The sequence below is a fragment of the Micropterus salmoides genome, unplaced genomic scaffold, assembly GCF_014851395.1.
Source record: "Micropterus salmoides isolate LMB-PRFRI ecotype aquatic unplaced genomic scaffold, ASM1485139v1 Ms_hic_scaffold_11, whole genome shotgun sequence".
Taxonomy (NCBI): Eukaryota; Metazoa; Chordata; class Actinopteri; order Centrarchiformes; family Centrarchidae; genus Micropterus; species Micropterus salmoides.
This window is the reverse complement of record NW_024040152.1, coordinates 19,364,004-19,384,847: the sequence shown is the minus strand read 5'-3', so window position 1 is coordinate 19,384,847 and position 20,844 is coordinate 19,364,004. Positions and strand designations below refer to the sequence as shown.

General features: G+C 38.5%; 1 protein-coding gene and 1 long non-coding RNA gene across 2 annotated transcripts; one reads left to right on the top strand and one right to left on the bottom strand.

Moving 5' to 3' along the window:
- Nucleotides 1-108: 108 nt before the first annotated feature.
- On the bottom strand, nt 109-19,892 carry LOC119897765 (complement C4-B-like). Its single transcript, XM_038711701.1, has 41 exons — nt 19,305-19,892; nt 18,871-19,060; nt 18,604-18,778; nt 18,446-18,516; nt 18,266-18,354; nt 18,095-18,177; nt 17,912-17,999; nt 17,217-17,337; nt 16,948-17,089; nt 16,507-16,619; nt 16,266-16,424; nt 16,010-16,177; nt 15,729-15,920; nt 15,259-15,402; nt 15,022-15,145; nt 14,682-14,753; nt 14,370-14,582; nt 14,139-14,253; nt 13,887-13,957; nt 13,650-13,789; nt 13,318-13,533; nt 12,835-12,886; nt 12,642-12,731; nt 12,352-12,558; nt 10,381-10,456; nt 10,084-10,276; nt 9,872-9,967; nt 3,833-3,995; nt 3,436-3,626; nt 3,124-3,282; nt 2,968-3,027; nt 2,803-2,893; nt 2,546-2,717; nt 2,358-2,448; nt 2,162-2,236; nt 1,985-2,087; nt 1,792-1,881; nt 1,574-1,678; nt 1,364-1,447; nt 1,120-1,252; nt 109-1,042 (listed from the first exon to the last, which is right to left on the bottom strand). Exons 1-41 carry the CDS (start codon nt 19,373-19,375, stop codon nt 901-903), a joined length of 5,130 nt encoding a protein of 1,709 aa, XP_038567629.1. The 5' UTR covers nt 19,376-19,892; the 3' UTR covers nt 109-900.
- On the top strand, nt 7,125-10,035 carry LOC119897770. Its single transcript, XR_005443435.1, has 2 exons — nt 7,125-7,212; nt 9,892-10,035. It is a non-coding gene; the product is annotated as an uncharacterized LOC119897770 (long non-coding RNA).
- Nucleotides 19,893-20,844: the final 952 nt, after the last annotated feature.

The following is a 20,844-nucleotide window of genomic DNA, read 5'->3' as shown; positions in this document are numbered from 1 at the left end:
ATGGAATTTAGTAAACTGCCAAACTCAGTTTTGATCTGGCAAAATAGAAAAGTCATAAGATTTACACACAGACTATTATCGCATTATCATCTGACCAAGTAACAAAGATAAAGAGACAAGATCAGAAACTTTATTTTCCCCAATGAACAGCTTTGTGTAAGGTACAATAAACAGAGATACAAAAAAAACCTATGTTGAAGCAGATTAGTGTATGTCCATCCATCCATCGTCAACCACTTATCCCGCGTACAGGGTCGCGGGGGGGCTGGAGCCAATCCCAGGTGACATTGGGCACAAGGCAGGGTAAACCCTGGACAGGTCGCCAGTCCATCGCAGGGCCACACATAGATGAACAACCACTCGTGCTCACATTCACACCTAAGGGCAATTTTAGGGTAACCAATCAACCTAGCCTGCATGTTTTTAGATGGCGAGAGGAAGCCAGAGAGAACCCACTGACACAGGGAGAACATGCAAACTTCCACACAGAAAGGCCGGGGCAACCGGGGTTTGAACCCACGACCTTCTTGCCTACAACCTTCTTGCCGTGCCGCCAGATTAGTGTATGTATAAGTTGCAATTCAACATTACACAGAGTGGACAACGAATTAACTTTACGTTTACATTTGAAATAAACCACAACTGCAAGGGAATGCATCAGATCTTTATGGCATTATTGATATTTTACTTTATACTTAGTAAATGTAAACACCCCAAAACCTCCATGTCAAAGTTTTTGGTAGAATTTAAAGTCTCTGAGCTTTTGCCTCAATTTTCCACCTTGCTGGGACCTATTGTTAGAACTTTATTCATGTTAGAATTTCACTTCGCTAACAAGCTAACTACTGTAACTGACTTATAATAAAATTAAAATTAAAGTTAAATGAAACATTCTCTGTTTCACTGTCTACAGCCATTAATCTTATACTCATTTGTAAATATATTAAACCCTGTGCAGGCAGCTCTATGAGCAGATTTTTTGCATTCTTCTTCCAAAGGCTTTTTTTCAACCCAGGTGTTTGATTCCAACAGATACTGCATCCTACAAAAAGAGGCAGAGTGACCAGAGTGAGAATCAATAAGTGTAAAATAATACTTAATATTACTGACTATACTTACATTCTGTTTGAGTCGGTGGTGGAGCCATCTTTGCCCATGATGAGATACTGTTTTCCCAAATCTAACTGTCCTTTACACTGACGCCTCTTAGCAAACACTCGAGCTGAATTCTCAGTCACATGGACATCTCCATCTGGTAGAAACATGTTATGTTATGTTATAAAAGCATAAATGTAATACCACACAACTATTTAAAGGTCAGTGTTACAGCATCTACTAAGGCTTGTGGTTAAAGCTTACTTACGTGATCTGAGTACCTCCTTTACATTTGTTTTGTACAACTCAAAGTTACTCTTCAGAGAAACGTTGAGGACTTCAACAATGTATGCTGAAATAAAACAAGAATCAACATCATCTGTGCCGTTCAATTGCATACTTTTGTACAGTGTCACTAAAGGAATGGATTTTTACAGTCAAGTTGATGTTAAATAAATGTCTTGAATGCAGTACTGACCGTAATCTACTGTAGGGAAGAAGCAAGTGTGTTGTAAACGTTCTTTCTTTGTGATTTTTTTACCTCTTTGTGACTGGAATGTATTTTGTATTTTATGGCAAGGTCCTAAAGAAAAGATGAACATTAATGCAATTTTTATTCTTTACACAAACCTGATGGGTAAAGCTACATTTATATTTTTACAGGTCAGTGAGGGTTTGTGAAAGTAAATGGCCTACTTTCTGCACATTGGCACACATCCTCTGAACACAGTTTGGAGACCATCTTGCTTCTTTGGGGGGCGTTGTAGAACACAGTACACTTTCTGTCTGCAAGGAAAGTACAAGCAGTTAATAAATTCCTGGTAAATTAAGCAAAGACGCCACTTCTATATTGGCAAACAATGCAGAAAATATCAAATAAAAAGCTTACTTGGTTCATAATAATCATAGAACACAGCTGGAGCAGGCTGTAGGAGGCCAATTGGTACTCTCTGTATAGCATCAAAACTAATACATTCCTCTGATTCAAAGAGCTAGAGTGAGAGAAGAAATCTTTTAGTAATGAACATGGAATATTTTTGTCTATGTTAATAGATTTGAGCCTTACCTCATTGAAGTAGATCAGCACTCTTCCATAGGAGACCTCATAATGAGAAATATATTGTTCAGGTAGCGATTTTAGCTATGAGGAGACAAGAATGGACATTTTTGATTTTAAAGCAGACATAAAGCATCCAAAATGGCTCCTCCTACTTTGCACTGAGGATGACAATGATGACGAGGAGGTAAAGAGAGCTACTAACCCTGTCCAGATCCTCAGTTACAGCCTCAAATCCACTTAGAAGTGTGATGTCAGCAATGGCCATTCCTGTGAGATTGCTGTTCAGGCTATGACTACACACAGGAAAACAATGAAAAATATGGGCTGAGACAAGTGCATTGTCTCATGAATACTTATAAAGAGCAAGAGATGTGAACCTCATTAACTAACCTGACACAGATTTTGTAGGTGACAGTCTCGTCTGAATTTAAGTTGTTATCAAGATCTCTCCTGTTTCGGGTGCGAGCATCAAACCACTCAATGGCTGATCGTGGCACTCGTGCCTCCTTCTCCTCGTCATTATCGTAGTCATCATAATATTCATAATTTTCTATCACCTTAGCTACAGATACAGAGGTTAATGTAACTGTGTAGCTTTTATCAGCAATTCAAGTGGTTGTGATTTGTTATTAGTGATAAAAGCTCACCAGTGTACTTCACTTTCCCCTCCACTGTGACGCTGATAGACACTTCGTTACAATCGTCCTTGGGATCCAGTAGATGGTAAGCCTTCACAACCTGCCAAACAGTTTGATGATTACTGTAAATGATGGCTGTCTTCCAGCATATAAACAAGTATTAATCTAACTTACTTTTAGCTTGGTATTGCCTTTTCCTGTCAATTGCACAACAATGTTGTTCCCTGTAAGTTTCTGGGACAAAAGACAATATAAAAATAAGTCATCTAAGAATGAGGTAAAATATTTATGTGTATATTTAAGTGTAATGCTGACAGTGCTCTATGATACCTTAAGGTCTGTTTCCACCTTCTCCTTCTTATTTTCCAGCACAAGCTTTACAATGTCTTTTTTTCCTGGAACGGTGAACTCTGCAATTAGATTTGCTTCAGGACTGACAGACCTCTTTAGCTCATACTCCGCAAGGGCTTCCAATGCCATGATGGTATCCTTGACATGGTAATAAATCATCAATAACATATTCAACATCTCTACTCTGATGGTTAATCTGGACTGTGTGATCACACAGGGGATACAGTGTCCATGCCCCAAGACAGGGAATCTTTGCTTTCCAAACAATCCTCAATCTAGCATCGCAGTCACCTGTGTTGATTTGTAGCCTCCAAAATAGTTTTCTTGGGTGGTTAACCAGCAGGCTGCTTTGTCTGCCCACTCGGTATGCCCAAGTTCCACTGCTGTTAGGAGGGCATAGGCTGTAGTCTCTACTGTGATGACATCTGCCCTCTCACGATTCTGGTTGGCATCAGTTGTCCACAGATAACAGCCATTATTCCCTGATAATTAAGAAATAGACATAGGTAAAAAGAATAAGTAAAAACTAATAACTAACTCAAATTAAATCTATTTTAAACAATGGCATGTTGTCATACATAATTTTAATGAACTTTACATTTTATTTTTGCTCTTAGGGTTAGATGAGATGATAGCTCAATATATTATTTCTATATCACCCACACCGATTTTATTTGATTGGACCTGCCTTCACTAGCCAGGGCTTGAAGTTTTGTCCAGGCAGATGAATGATCTGTTTCCTTTGGCAGACAAGCAGCAAGGCAGTAGGCTGTAATGGCAACAGCATAGGGATGCTGAAGCTCTTCAAGGTGTGACAGGAGATATGCTGTTGATCTTGAAATGCTTGCTTCCTGTTAGAAAATAACATGTAGGCAGTCAATTCAAAATTTTAATTCAGTGTATTGAGGAAGTGATTGAGTAGCGTGTCTCCTCTATAACACGTCTCAGTAGTGGCTTTGTGAGGCTGAGCTTAACTTCAACATGCCTGTTGATGGTACAGTACATTGCCAGCTTATAAATACATTTTGCAAGTTAGACAGTGTGCAGGATTTTTTTTTGCAACGTCAACATGCTAACATGCTCATAATGCTTTCACTTCATCATCTTATTTACCTTTGTAGCGTGCCAACATTTGGTAATTAGCTCAAAACACAAAGTACAGCTGAGAAAATGTCATTATTTGTGCAGGCCATAAATAATAGTGAATACGTTTTATTAATAGATTTTCACACAAAGGATTTATTGACACAAATGCCTTATAAGATTCATAACTATGTTTTCAGTGTTGTATAAAGACTTTACATAATGAACCTTAGAATGAGACTTTTCTACCAACATAACTGTGGGTCCCCCTTACATGGAGATCAGCATGTTGCGTCACCATGCTTCTACAGTAGCCGAAAACGGACAAACGGGGTTACAGAGTAATGTCGACATTGAAATTACATTTTCCTGCACCGCTGAGTTTGCCATAACAGTGCCACCCATTGTCTGTATTGCATGAAATGTGGCACATGGTGAATAACTTAATAATTAATAATTTATAAGTTTCATATTAAAGGGAGTTGTGGTTATGGAGATATAAGATGAATGTATGTCTATGAGAGTGTTATCTGATATCGATTAACAGCAGCCCCGCTGAACCCTGTACGCAGGATAAGTGGTTGACGATGGATGGATGGATTAACAGCGGCACCTAGAGGCCGATTGACAGCAAATTTCATACAGCCCCTCAGGAAGGCTCCCCAAGCTTGGTGTACATCTGACATCCCTAAGCTAAGAAATGACATCACTTCCTGTGTTTAGCGTTTGGTGTAAACATTTATTATTATAATTGGAACAGTTTTTCACGTATCAATCTGAGGATCTCTAAATTTGATCAGCTTCGTCCGAGATTGAAGTTTGGTGCCAATTGGACTTGCCGGTTCAGAGGAGTTATAGAGGAACAAACATTTCGTGTAAATAGCGCCACCTAGGAGCTAATTGCACCACATTTCGCACAGCCACTCATCAAGCTATGCCCCATAAGGACACCAAGTTTGGTGTTGATCGAACTTTCCAAACCAAAGATATGACATCACTTCCTGTTTTCAGCATTTTGTGTAAACATTTGTTAGCTTATAAATTCTTTTCGTGCATCAATCTGGGGACCACTAACTTTTATCAGCTTTGTCCAGAGGTGGTCCGTGCTAAGTTTGGTGTAAATGTTTGCACCTGAGGTACTCTTGGGTGTCTCTACCTACCCTATGAGTTGTCGCATCTGTAGCACTTAACGTCTAGGCTGCAGTATCACTTTTATGTACGGAAGAATAAAAATAAAAATCCTTACGATTACAATGGGGTTCCCAGCCCTGCTGGGTCTGGGAACCGGGATCCTTGCATTTGCGTTCCCATGCCCTTCTCGGGCTTGGACCCCTAGATGGAAGGCTCTGATTCCGGACAAACAGCTGATGAATATTATTGGCAATAAAACTGCACAGCGTGGAAGTTCAGATCAGCCACCTAACCTTCACATAATACTGCCATGGTGGAAAAACAGATTTATTTTTTACTGCTACCAGCGTTACGATAACAAGACAGTGTGCCCATCAAGGGATCAATAATGATTATACTTTCAGACTTTGAATAAAAACATATTCGTTTTGAAGGCTGTGCACACAAATGAACACAAACAAATTTGAGGGTAAATGTCCATTAAAATGTGAATGACGTGAATGACTAATCATTCATGCAGCACACCTGGACACACCACCGGTCACTGAACATAACTCTGCCTCACAGCCACAAACAACTGTCTCCACATGCTGGCATGTAAAACCATCTGCTCCCAGCGCTGTTCCAAAGACTTCTATTCCTGTCATCATCACGCATAGACCAGTAAACCATAGTAATCAACTGCACCAACTCCAGCACCTAGAACAAACATTTAAAATGGCTCTGTTCAATGTGAGATCACTGTCAAGTAAGACTTTTATCTTAAATGATTTTATCTTGTCTGCAAATCTAGATTTTATGTTTTTAACTGAATCACGGTTGCAAATGAATGACTATAGCCAGCTAGCTGAACAGTGTCCGCCTCAATATGATTTTTTTAGTCAACCGAGGGTCAGTGGGCGTGGTGGTGGGCTAGTGAGCGTGTATTGGAAAAATGTTAAATGTCATCAAGTACGCTGTGATGAATTTAACTCCTTTGAAGTTCTCACTCTTAAAGTTGGAGGGCTGCAACCTATCATATTTGTTATAATTTATCGCCCCTCAAAACCGCCTGGAGGATTTTTATCAGAACTTTCTGAATTTTTATCTACTCTGGTTTTAAATTATGACAGAATTGTTCTTTGTGGCAATTTTAATGCAACTGACTTTTTAAATATGTCCACTTCAAACAACATGTCAAAGGGCAAACACATAACCGTGGTCATACACTGGACTTGGTTTTTACCCTGGGTGTCAGCATTTCCTCTGTGGAATTAGTGGACATGACCATATCTAACCACAGATGTATTGTTTTTAGCTGCGATTCGCCTATTACTCATGCCGCCTCACCAAGCTCTGTGTGTTCTCACATCTTTAATGAACAAAGTGTTTCAAGGTTTTGCACTGTCACACTGTGGGCATGTCTGTTCTGCTTTGATCATTTAGTTTTCAGTCATGTTATTTGTAGTTTTAGTATCTTGTCTTGTCTTATGTCCTTGGTCTTTTGTACCCTGTATGTCTGTTTATATGTATTCATATTTCTGTTGGTATTTGTCTGTGGTCTTGTTGGTAGTTCGGGCCTGTTTGGTATCTGTCTGTGTTCCTGTCTGTTCATCACCCTGCCAGTCTGTGTCTGTCTGCTGTCATTATTAGTATCACCTGTTTGTGCTCCCGCCCCCCTCGTTAGCCAGTGCTTAAATGTTTGTTGCTTCTGTTTAGCTGTTGCTGGTTCATTGTATGTTCATTTGCTGTCGTGTTGCCGGCGCACCCGCGCACCCTCATTTGTTGGATTATCCTTTTGTTCTGTCTTCCCCTGGATCCTTTGTTATGGACTGTTTTTGCTGCTCTGCGGACAACCTTAGTTTGGACTCTGCTGTAAGTTTAGTTCCTTCTGAATAAATTCTAAGACTGTATCTGTCCCGCCTGCTTGTCCTGCGCTTGGGTCCTATGCCTGTTCCTGCCTGCACATACGACAAAGTGTGACATTCACATTCTTTCAGAGCCAAAGCCAACAACTGTCTGATTCCAACACCAACAATCTGGTTGATCACTTCAATCATATCTGCTTGTTGTCACTAAATGTTACTGCTCCTCTAAAGGTTAAGCCTACGTCTAAAGCTAGTAAGCAACCCTGGATAAATGACATAACATGAACATTTGCAGCCTAAAAAGGGAATTCAGTTCAAAAAATCCAGTCCATTACCTCAGTCTGAATAACATGATTAAGGATGCGAGAACACACTATTTTTCTCAACTCATTACTACACATAAACTCAATCCCAGGTTTCTGTCTAAGACTGTATCAGCTGGTAAACCCAACCCCTCCTTGTGCCTCAGCTGGAAGTAATGATGACTGTGAATTGTTTTTATCTTATTTTACCAATAAGGTGGTGTTAATCAGAGCCTCTATTACCCCCGCGGCCTCTTACTCAGAGGTTCCTCACCAGCAACAAGAGTTTTAAGTCTTATCCCATCGACTTGTCTGAGCTTTTAAAAACAGTATCACAAATGAGTGTCCTCCAGCCCACTTTATATAATGCCTACAAAGTTTTTACTGAAAGTAATGGATTCTGTTGGCCCCCATTTGATCTGTTTTCAACAGCTCCCTGTCTACTGGTTGTGTCCCTGATTATTTTAAAACGGCTTGCGTGAACCCACTTTTAAAGAAACCTGGTTTAGATCCCTCCCTCCCACATAATTTTAGACCAATTTCAAAACTGCCTTTTATTGCAAAGATTTTAGAAAGAATTGTGTCCAAACAGCTGCTCACTGTACTGGAAAATCACAAAATATTTGAGAAGTTTCAATCTGGTCTCAGGAAGTACCACAGCACTGAGACTACCCTGCTTAAAGTCACCAATGACCTTTTGTCTGCTGATGAAGGCATGTGCTCAGTCCTGGTACTCCTGGACCTTTAGTGTTGCTTTTGACACCATTGATCACAACATCATGTTAGACAGACTGAGGCACTGGGTGGGGATCTCGGGTGCTGTCCTAGAATGGTTTTTCATCCTACCTGTCAAATAGGAAGTTTTGTGTCTGTAAACAACTGTCTCTTCGTTCTGTCCAGTTAAATATGGTGTGCCTCAGGGGTCGGTCTTAGGACCCATTTTGTTTTCTTTGTATCTGCTTCCCCTTGGACATATTATCCATAATCATGGTATTTCTTTTCATATTTGTGCTAATGAGACACAAATGTACTTGCCCGTCAGATCCACAGACCCTGGAATGCGGAGTTCCTGATGTCAAATAATTTCCTCCAGCTGAACTCAGACAAAACTGAAATCCTGGTCATCGGGTCCCAGCAAATGGCAAAACAAATACTGCCATCTGCTGGTTCCCTAGTAAATCACATTAAGCCTGTTGCAAAGAACCTTGGTGTCTGGTTTGATAGTAATTTAAATTTTGAGCAGCACACCACAAAGCTTGTTCAATCATGTTTTTATCATAATAATATAGCAAAAGTTCCATCTATGTTAACTTTAGGACACAGAGACCATTTTACACGCCTTCATCTCATCACGCCTGGATTATTGCAACAGCCTTTTTACTTTAACCCAAATCTAATGATCGACTCCAGACTGTCCAGAACTCAGCTGCCAGGCTTTTAACCAGAACAAAGAAATATGACCACATTACCCCTATTTTAGCTTCATTACACTGGCTCCTAGTATGTTTTAGAATTGACTTTAAAATTTTATTGATCACTTTTAAAGCTCTTCATGGCCTCTCGCCTTGTTATATTTCTGAACTTTTAGTCCCATACACACCAGCACGTACCTTGAGATCCTCGGGCAGAGGTCTGTCTGTTCCAGAGTCTCAACTGAAAACTAAAGGGGACAGAGCGTTTGCGGTCAGGGCCCCAAGGCTCTGGAACAGCCTGCCCGAGAAAATCAGGTCGGCTGAGTCAGAACTTAAGTCCCTTCTTAAAACATACTTTTATAGGAGAACCTTTCCCGATCTTATTTGACTTTATTTTATCCCTTTTATTTTACTTATTTTATATTTATCTTTTCAGTGTTTTCTTGCCTTTATCTTGTATTGTCTTTTGGTTATTGTCTTTACACTTGTTAAAGCACTTTAACTTTTTGAAAAGTGCTCTACAAATAAAGATTATATCAATTGTTCATTACAATTTGCAACCCTCACCACTAGATGTCCCACACTTAACCTTTGATACTACAGTCCATCTGGAGACTTCCAAACATTTAACTCAAAACCAAGCGTTCATGACTTCAAAGGAGAAGTCAGGTCCAAAATAATGTCTGTACAAAAGTGTGTGCCACTCCCTCTAGTAAATGTTTAGATATTTTCCTGGGTAGTTGAAAACTTTAATCTGCTGATGCTGCTAAAGGAAGGGTCAAGGGATCACCAAAGTCATCAGAATTCATCCTCTGCAAAATTGCATGACAATCCCTTGGACCATCTGGACCAAAGTGATGGACTGACAAAAACTGCCATCCCAACAGCAACACCACTAGCATGGCTATAAACAGTCACTCAGGACAGTAATGTCATCTTTATATTATCTCACCACATTATTTCTCCCTTCAGTTTGCAGGAATTGAAGGGACCGGTGAAGTGCAAGAGTTATGAAAGCCGTCATGGATGAGTCTTCGTCTCTTCCTTTCTACATCAAACACACATGGACAATTTTTTTATTAAAATTACAGCTATTGAGTTTGTCGCCCCATCTAATACTGTTGTAATATGTGCCCGTTCTAACATGCATGCAGTCGAGGTTACCAAAACTCCTCTGTGTAGCACTGGATGTGGGTCACCAAATGACCCATCAGACTTCTGTACTGAGAGCAAGTAACTGACTGGGCGCCTGATTTCTTCTTCTGGTACAACCCTAGCCTTCCTGCCCTGCACTCCAAAAGCCGCTGTCTGACGCGCCGCCACCAACGATAGCACTTTCACTACAAGGGCAGTCACCCTGAGGACAAGAGAAAGCAGATTTACAATTTGAGATACAGGAAACAAGGAGAGTTGATGTGAAACAGAAGTAACTACCTTCCATCAAAAAACAAAATGGCTTACCAATTACTGGATGGCACTGAACTCCATGATCCATAAGATCCATTGTCATTTTTCTTGGTTAAAATATGTATATAACCTGCCAAAGAAAGTGTTGTTAAAAACAAAACTGTCTTGATAGTAACCTGTACTAGAGGGTGAAACATAACATTCTATAGTGGCTTAATTACTTCATGTTAAATCAGTTATTCTATGCAATGTGTTTAACTTTTAGGTAAGAAACACTGCTTAGTGACACCTCCAAACCTCTAGAACAAACAACCCTTTGTTTTTACTCTTGTCTACTGTAAACCTAGAAGCTAATTCTCCTGGCACCAACAGGGTGATCTGTTGCTAGTAGCAATCACTCCATAGCAGCTTAACTGACATTCTTACATCAACAATTTTATCAGATCTATGATGAAGCAAATATTGACAGGCATATTTACTCCTCAAATGCCCTTGTTGGAGTATTATTTGTAGGTACTTATTTTACATCTGTTTTGTAATTGTTAATTGTGATGTATGTACAATTTCTTATTTCTATAATCAACTAACCAAGCTAGCCACTGTGCTAGCTGTCTGGAGGATGTGTTGCTTGTGTATCATTCTAAGTAACTGTTAAATTAATGTAGGGATAAAGGCCTTTAAACACCAAGTCTGTATTTTTCATCCAAAACTGTTGTATGTTTAAAAATAAATATGAACCCACATTGTGTCAATCAATATTTACACACCTTCTTCCAAAACCTTCATCTGTCGTTAAAGTTTTTGGAACAGGTTCAATTTTCTGCGGTTTTTCGCATCACAGTAGCATTGTCAAAACTCTCATAGCCTACACTTTCAACAGGTCAGATAGTAATACTCAGGTAGATGAGGAGGAGGAGGAGGAGGAGGAGAATGAAATAGAGGATGAGAACAGCACAGATAGAGAGGGAGAGTAACAGTGTGGAAAGATGGAGAGAAGCTAGGGAGATAATGAGAGAGGAGTGAGAGAAAGAGCGACAGAAGTATGCACCACTGAGCAGCTTTCATAGGAATGAACAGAGCCCGGCCTCCCACACTGTATCCAAGGGCAAATTAATTCTCAAAACATTTGCACCATTTTTCTATGGTTTCCGGGTTGAATGATGTTTCCTCAAAATGGTGTGCCTTTAAGGTATGATCTTGATCATGATCTTTAAGGTATATTTTCTCTCGTTTGATGGGTGTGTCAGAGGTGTTACCAAATCAGCAGTGGCGGGTATATAAACACTGCCATATTATAACGCAGTGCAGTACACAACAAGGTATTCAAGGGACCACTGTCTCAGTTTAAATAAACATTTTGCTACATTTTCTCGGAACTGAACTGGGCCCATTACTCTTTCTACAACCATGGTCAGGAGCTGCAGACAGATGAGCTGTCCACAAAACCATTGTCACTGCTTGATGACTTAACTGTGTCTCACATTGTGAATTTTTGCAATGAACAGAATAATAAAATGCATCAGACTCAGTATGCAAGGTTTCTGTGCCTAGCAATTTTTTAGATTGGATGGATTAAAATATATATATATATATATATATATATATATATATATATATGGACTTGGTGTCAAAAGGCCTTAACTGTTGACTCTTTTTACTTTAACTCTTGTGGACTTAACTTAATGTTGATCCTTCACTGGTGATACTGGTGATTTACTTTTTCCTGACATGAAGCATTTAATTTATTTGACAGATACTTGTGAATCCAGTTTTCTCGTTACGGCACTCATTTTAATATACCTTTGGGCTAGCCCTTGCTTATGGAATCTCATCGTTTTCAGAGTTTCACAATTGCAAAAACTTCAAAGGCAATCACCTGCCCTTAACCTTTACTGGACGTTTGTTAAACTCGCTGCATTGCGTAACCTCTTAATGAGTAAACTCTTTTTTTCTTCTTTATTCTGAATTTGTGTGCTTAGTCAGAGAAAAAGACATTATGCAATTAAGTGCTTGATGAGGTCCTACCTTCCTCAACTTTATCAAGAGCATCATCTCTGGCACCAGCAGGCAGGTCAAACCATTGCTCACTCAGGTCAAGGTAGCGGACGGCTATAGCTGTAGGGGCCAGTCGTACCATTGTCTGTTCTAAACATCCTTTAGGCAATACAATCAGGCTAGCAACCTTCTCAGGAGAAAGAAGGTTTTTCGCATGTGAACTGCCAAATCCATCTCCTGTGAGATGAGAACATTGAAAGAGTAAGACAATGTCATTTACAAAGGTTTATGATAATAAGTCTGTGTCTAACAACACATACCTTCCATTGAAATGAAAATATTGGAGTTGGAGTCGGGCACTATGTCATCTGGTAAAGTTCCATCAATAGCGATAGTCTGACTGCTCCTCCCTATCAAGAGAGAGAGAAGTACATTGATTAAGGGAACTGTGGAAAATACAGTAAGAATAAAAATAATGTCAAGTAAGTATTATGACATACTAACACAACTCACCATCGAATTTAAACACCTTGGTTAGTTCAACTCTCTTTTCTAGTCCTTCTGTCTACAACATGAGAAAATGGAGCCACATTACTGTCTCCCTTACTTTACTCATGGAAATATGCAAGTCAAAAAAGCATGTTGAATTAAGTACTAGTACACAAATATGCTCATTCATCAAAACAGTATTTTAAAGCATACTCATAATCAAAGTCATACCATTATTGAACACAAACACTGAGATAACACTTAATAACTATTAACAAATATTTTATCAATTCGTAAAAACTGACGGCCCATTAGTATAAGCATAAATAGCTGTCACCAGTAAGTACTGATTAAAAAAGAAAACAGCTGATAATGTTATCAGTGTTTTTCTCTACGATTAAAGTGTTCAGGAGTTTAGTGATATGTCAGATAAGTGTTCATATTTATTTTGTCAGGGAGGCGCCTATTATAAAATTATTAATAAATTAGAGAGATTTTTTCACTCACCAACACATTCAAAGCCTTCTCAACTGCATCTATCCCCCATCCATTCTCTATATCATAGAGACGTATTTTGATGGGTATGGAGCCGGTTACCATGGGGACAGCCGAGAAGGACACAAACTGGGAAGACTGTGGCTCCACAGTAATGTTGACAAAAGATGTAGTGGTGGCTGATCCGGGGGAGCAAAGTCCTTCAGTTTGTTCCATATGAACTGCTACCTATAAAAATGCAGGTGTCCACGGAGTAAAATAACACATATAATTCAATTTCAATATGTAAATTAGGTGGTCACTGTTTTATGTGCCACTTAATGTTAACATTTCGTTATAGCTACCTGTAGGCTGTCAGAGCCATAGTTGTAGATAACAGGCGAAATGGATAGTTGCTCGTATTTTTTCACAGAGTAAGGCAGTCTCAGAGACACAAATGCCCTCTTAAATGCTTTGACCTCCGGTGCCTTAACTACACAGAAACCTGAAGGAAACATAGACTAAGTCAATTTCACTTATTAATGAGAAGCTACTCAATCATTTCATCGAGATGCATTTGTGAAATGGGAAGCTGTTATTACCAGTGGCTGCAGATAAAGTGAGAACTTGAATCTCCCACGTGGTGATGGAGTCAGGTAAGGCCAACGAATAACTAAAGGTTTTCATTTAAGATAGAATAAATGAATTATTTGTAAAATGTGTCTGAAAAATGCTTTATCTACTTAAAATTTATAGTGTAGAGTTGAGATTTGCAATTGACCAGATTCACTCACAAAAAAAACACAACACAACACACAAAAACATTTTAGTTGCTGTGACTAGCCACCTCTTACCGTCTTTTGTCATTAACATCAAATTCTGTGAATGCAAAGCTTGGGGGGAAAAATCGTCGAATGTTCTGCGAAACTGTGTCCAAGAAGAATTCTTCAATGTCAGCAGTGCTTGCCGCTAAAAATGAGAAAATGAAAGGATTGTAATTAAACTCTGTGATAACCATGCCACAGTTACTGAATGCTGTCTCAGAGTGTAAAGTATTTAATGTCCAAATGACAAATTCATCTCACTCCTGCCAAATCCTTTCAGGGAATCCTCTTGTATCTTCTTTTGTCTCAGACGTTCTCCTTCAAGGCAGCATTTTAAAAAGGCTTCTGCACAAACAGGATTTTCCTCGACCAGAGAGACTCTCTTAGCTCTTTCCTGACATGTTCGTTTCATAGGGTTGAGGTAAAACCCTTGAACACAACAGTCTTGCAACTTTTCATTGGAAAAGTTGGATTCTGAAAGTGACATTAAAAAGAAAAAGACACATTTATAAAGCATATTCTGACCAGAAGCATCTTACAGACTGGAGTTGTAATACCACAATGTTGTCTTACTTAAGGTCATCATTTCCTGTTGAAGGTCCACAGAGCGTCTTTGTCGTGCAGATTGGGAATCACAGTCACTGCCTGGAAAAGATGTTTAACAATTATTAAAGTAAGTTATTAGCTGCTTGGATGGTTGCTTGAATTATGAAAGCAATAATTTGCAAAAAGGTAAATATTGCCTTCAAATATAATATATTATCTGCTGTATTCAGCTTCATCCATCTTGATCACATCTATGCAGTTAAGAAATACTGTATAACACAATCTAAACTGGATGCTGATTTATTTGTAATGCTCTCCTTTAACATTATAATGATTTAAATGAAGATAAATAGTGTTTTTGTCATACTCCTTTTAGACCCTGACTGGTGCTGAGATACAAAAGACAGGCCAGCCTCTGTTAGTACAGATGCAGGGTCAGATCCTCCACTGTATGAGCAACCAAAGTCATTTGACTGCATTGAGGAAAACACCTGAAAAGTGGGAACTGAGATTTAATGTATTGTAATATATGGGTTGAATTAAATCAGTGTGTTCTAAGAAAGAGTACGTGTGAAAGGAGTGTGCGAAAGTGTGAAGGTGTTACCTGTTTGGCTGTGAGTTTATTATCGGCATTGAGAGCATAGAAGGCCTTATCCACAGCCAGCAAAGCCACTCTGGCTTTCTGACCATGTAAATCAAAATCTAGCGTAGCCTGTTGTCCAGGTTCAAATTGTCCGTTATGTTCTACCTAAATGAGAGTTAAAATATAATACAGAGATTTTTAAATTCTCATGTCAAGTCAAGTCAAAGTTAATTCAACAAACATCTAAATTTATCCATGTAAACACATTGACTGTGTTCAGTAGCTGAAACCTACCTCGACTAGTCCAAATGATATATTTTGTGTTGAAAGTCTTGTGTTATCTTGATTCCCATCCCATATTTAACAAATTCAAAACAATACAAAAAGTTGTACTTATGCATAATTAACCTTTTAAAATACACACAATCAACAGAGGCAAAGTTCAGTCTCATTCTGTTCAGGCTGCACTTTAATCTGTTCTGTTTACTCACCTTGACCTTTATCTCACATTCATCCCTGACATCTACCCACACCGAGTCAGCAACGATGTTACCATGCTGATCGTAGTAGTAGCCAATCAGACGGAAGGATGGCACCATATCAGGCGTTATCTGTAGGTTGTCTTTAACTGAAGTACCGATTCTGAGAGAACCGTGTTTTATTAGGATCCCACGGCTTAAGACCTACAACATAAAAATGTTACATATTTAAAAAAAACGTTGCTTCTCTTTGTCAAAACAAACCCTGATGTATTGACTCAGATATGTCTCACCATGTAATATATAAACCCATGTTTTTGGCCATTCATGGTGTTGTAATTTACAGACAGTAACTCGCCCACAGAGTACATCTTGTTGGTAATACTCAGGTAAAGGTAGCTGCCACTTGGAGATGAAGCTCGGCGAATTACTTTCCTCTCCATCTGGTCATCTGCTGACACCTGATGAAGTGAGGGTGTAAAGAGTTCAACTGAACAAAAGCAAAATCCAGTGGTTTATCAATTGATAACACTGTTAAGAGATACTAACTTCAACAGTAATCTGAGCTTCATTGAGAATATTAAACACAGGAAACACTGCCCCCTCCTGGTTGGTGGTGCCTTGCCAAAATTTCTCTGAAGATGCTGCTACATCAATCTTTACTGGCACTCCAGCTGCTGGGGAGCCATCTGGGAGACGCAGGACGACCTATAATAACAACAAATAAAATGTTTTACATACAAAGTCAAGTCATGTACATAGCTGTGCACCTATTTTGTTTTATGCCTACCACCACATCTAGAGGATATCCAGGAAGGAAATATGAGCGAGTCCGAGAGAGGTCAATGGTGTATTTGTGGGAGATGATAGGAATGTAAACTTCTTCCACTTGTATTTCACCACCTGGACCAAAAAAATGCAGATATTAGATGCAATAAAAAAATCACAATAATAGGTATAACAGGTCAGTGGCGCAATCGCTTTCTGCTGCCTCAACATAGCAATACGCCAACATGTTGCCTGACCACACCTCACTTTAAGACCAACACTCCCATGGGAGCACACCGTCATTGCAGTGGCCTGGAGGTACATTGAAAAAAACAAAAACTAGCTGTCACAACACCAACCATGAGTAAACATCATACTTTACTGTACCCAAACCTCCCAAAAAAATTTGCTGTTGTTTTGTGACTAAAAACAATTGTATATATAGTGACATGGTGTCCTTTACTTTGTATGTTGGTGACAAATACTCCCAAGTAGAGTTGTGCTCCACTTTGCTGTAATTTAGAGAGGGTTTGGTTCTGCTGTTTTTGGAGGTGCTCTTTGAAGTCTGCCATCTTGAGAGAAGTTGTTGCAGTTTCATTTGGGATCTGCAAGAAATAGCATAAGGTACTGATTTTCAAACACTTAAGAGATGCAATATGTTGCCAGATTATCTGATCTCAGATCTTCAAATGAGCTGTACATTAAATCTTGGATAGATATCCATTTCCTCACCGAACCAGTCAACTCCAGTCCACTGATAAAGAAAGGCTTCATTTTTTGACCACTTGTATCTTTTTTTACCACTCCAAACTGGCAGTGGTAAGCACCTTTAACTTTCTCCCCATGTAAATACCTAGAGAAAAAATCATTAGAGAATTGTGACCGTTGAAATTAAGACAAAAGGAGAGTCTCAGAACATTAGCCTAATATAATATATGGACTACAATTAAGTGTTCCTTCTCATCAAAACTGCACTCATGAACATCTTTAATATTAATATTTAATCAATTTACAAGGGCTTATTTAAAAGGGGTCGCACATTTACCCACATCTTCCGCTCTACGGAGTATTTTAGCCAATTATAGCTTATTTTGGGGCTTTATGACAAGCCAGTTGTCACAGAGAGGCACATTTTGTTACACCAGTGCAAAAAGACCAGTCAATAAAGGGCATACATTCAGCAGGTGGCCAAAAACATAAGTCTGGATTCTTTGTGTATATGTAAGTAACTAACTAATAACTAGTAAGTAACCTAGATACTGTGAGGTAGCTGCTACATAACAACCAGCTTGTTTGTGAGTCCCATAGCACAACGTGAGAATAACGTTATAGCTTTAGCTATGTTTGTGGCAAAAACTAATGAATGCAGCTTTAACAGGAACACTTGGCAGTTAAGTCAGTTTAATGGAAAAATAATCAACACTTACATGGCTAAGATTTTGAAGTCAAACTGGTTATCATTCAATAAAATATAGCTCTGCTCCATTGCGATGTTCACCTCAAAACTTGGTAAAACTAGGGTGGGTAACAAAAAAAAAACATTCTTGAGAGGGATAAAAATTATCTGTTAATTAAAATAAAAGTAAATTACTGTAATTAAATTATCTTACCAAATTTTTGGACCCTGAACTCTCGGGAAGCAACATTTGCTTCATCATCTTCATAGTTTGCTGTAATCTTCCACATGCCCGTTCTTTGTAAATAAAACATACCTGTGTTATTATGTCAAGGTTAGTTTTGTTATATTAGAGGCAGTTTATTGTAAATCTGTTTTTACATACTTAGAGACATCAGGTATGGGGAATGTGCCTCTGAGTATTCCTCCCTTCGCAGATTTAAGGGACTTCATTATTCTGTTTCCAGCAGCGTTCTATCATAAAAAGATAAAAACATGAATCATGAAATAAATCCAGGAAAAAAAATTGTGCAGTAATTTATTTTTTGAGAAAATGTATACTCACAAATACTGATATGAGGAACACTTCCTCATGAGGCCTGAATGTGTGGTCAAGAGTGAATATCCTGTACTTCACTAAGAGAGATAATCAACAATCACTGTTATTTCTTTAGAGTGGAGAATTATTTCACATTGTTTTACATTTGTTGACTTTCTATTCACCTGCTTGTGCTGGGCTGTAGATTGGCTGATCAGTCTGAATGAAGATATTGCCCCTGCGTTTTGACACAAAGACCCTTGTTGCCTTCCTGCTACTGAAGGAGGGGCTCTCTGCCACCAGGTTAAGGTAGGAACAATCATGACTTTGAGAACATCTTGATATAATTTCTCTGTCTATCTGTAAAAATGCAGATTAGGAGTTTGGGTGAATGGCATCTCAGTCCTGTTTTAACAGTTTGCTTTGTGTATGAGTGAAGAAGTTTCTCATACCATGAGCTCAACTGTTTTGATCTCCCCTTCCACTGTACACAGAACAGTTTTCTGCACAGACACACGAGTATTGGTAGTCTCATGCTCCAAGTAGAGAGTAACAGGATTATTGAGATGAGACCTTCCCATCTGGACAAACACTTTCTCATTTACACCCACATGAAACACTCCAGGGGCTGAGATGAAGAATCTGCACACACAGAAAAAATTTGCACTTACTGTATCCTTCATTACCATATTTTGCATTCATCAACTTCTATTCAAACATCTGCTATTTCATTCTGGCAAAATTACACAAACATATTATGACTGAAACAAACATACATTTAATGTGCAATGATATCAAATCTTAGAAGACAGAAAGCATTTAGGCCTCTTTGCATTAAACACAAAACATATGTAATGTAGATTGATGCAGGTATTTCTATATTTACCCGTTGTCTGTTGAACACTCGGATTCCATAGTCAAGATCAGGAACAGTATCAAAAAGATGAAGCACTTCATTGTGCAGCTCCCTTTTCTTTGCCTGCTCTGAAGCAAACTTTCTATTAACTGAGGTTTTGTTAGTCACCCACCCCTGTATTTCTCAATCGCTGGGTCCCTCAGTGCCCTCCCTCTGTTTTTATTTTCTTAACTCCTCAGAGTGATGTCTCATGCTGCATGTATCAGGCAATAAAAGGACAAACCTGCAACCACTGATTCAACTCGCATAGACTATCTTACTCACCCCACTGATGTCCTTTCTCCGTAGTATTTGTGTAGCTTATGTTTTGTTGTATTGTAATGTGATTCTGTCTATTATATGCTGCAGAAAAGGAACCTGCTGTAAACCAGTTTTAACTGAGTCAGGCCAGTTTAATGCAAAACATTTAACATCAGTGATGTTACTTTTAATATTTTCCTGTAGGGTCTAATAAAAAAAAAACATATAATGAGAAAAACATCACACTATCAGATACAACATGTATACTGATGTGTACAGATAACAGACTTGTTGTGTCAGTAGTGTGTACTTGTGATCTAAACAGATTTATCTAAAACAACAAAGTTAACAACACACATCAGATAATTGTTGATCATCATGTTTGATTTTATAATTTTATATCATACCATGTTATATCACCATTGGCTTGCAGCATGGAAAGTGTTTCTAGTTTCTATTTCACAATGTGTAACTGTTCCCTCATTGGTCAGTGCAAGTCAGCTAGATTTCCCCCAAATCATGTGATTTACAAGAAATCAAGTTTTGGCTCTTTGGGTTTATGAGTGCTGTTGACTCTACAACACATAGTTCAGGAATGATTTGAAAAGTGGAGCTCAAGTCTATCTGTAAACAATAATTTCTTTAGTTTAGTTAATCAGATTTGTTAATATGTATTATCAATAGTTACTAAAGCCTTGTATTTAACACATAATAAAATTGCCTGTGCAGTTTACTTGTTATTATACAATCCCCATCATCATGTGTGTTCTTCAGTGAACCGATTGTATGCTGAATGGAATTTAATAACCTGCCAAACTCTGTTCTGATCTGGCAAAACAGAACAGTCATAAGATTTATGATAAAGACAGACTATTATCACATTATGAACTTTCTTTTTTCCACATAAACAACTCGGTGTAAAGTGCAATAAACAGTTACAAAAACATTTGTCATACTTTGCTATACTATGAATGTTATGCAAATCAAATTAAACACACGTTGGACAGAGAATTAACTTTTTTACAGTTTACATTTAAAATAAATTGAACGCATCAGATATTTAAGTCTTTTTTGATATTTTGCTTTATACTTGCTTACTGCTTGTGTAAATGTAAACACACCAGAACATTGGTGTCAAGATTTTTGGTAGAATTAAAGCACCAAAATGGTTATCCCAGCTAACTGCTCCAGACTGAGGCACTGATCCCTAGAGTCTCTGAAATTTTGCCTCAATTTTCCACCTTCCTGGGACCTTCTCTGATAGTAGACA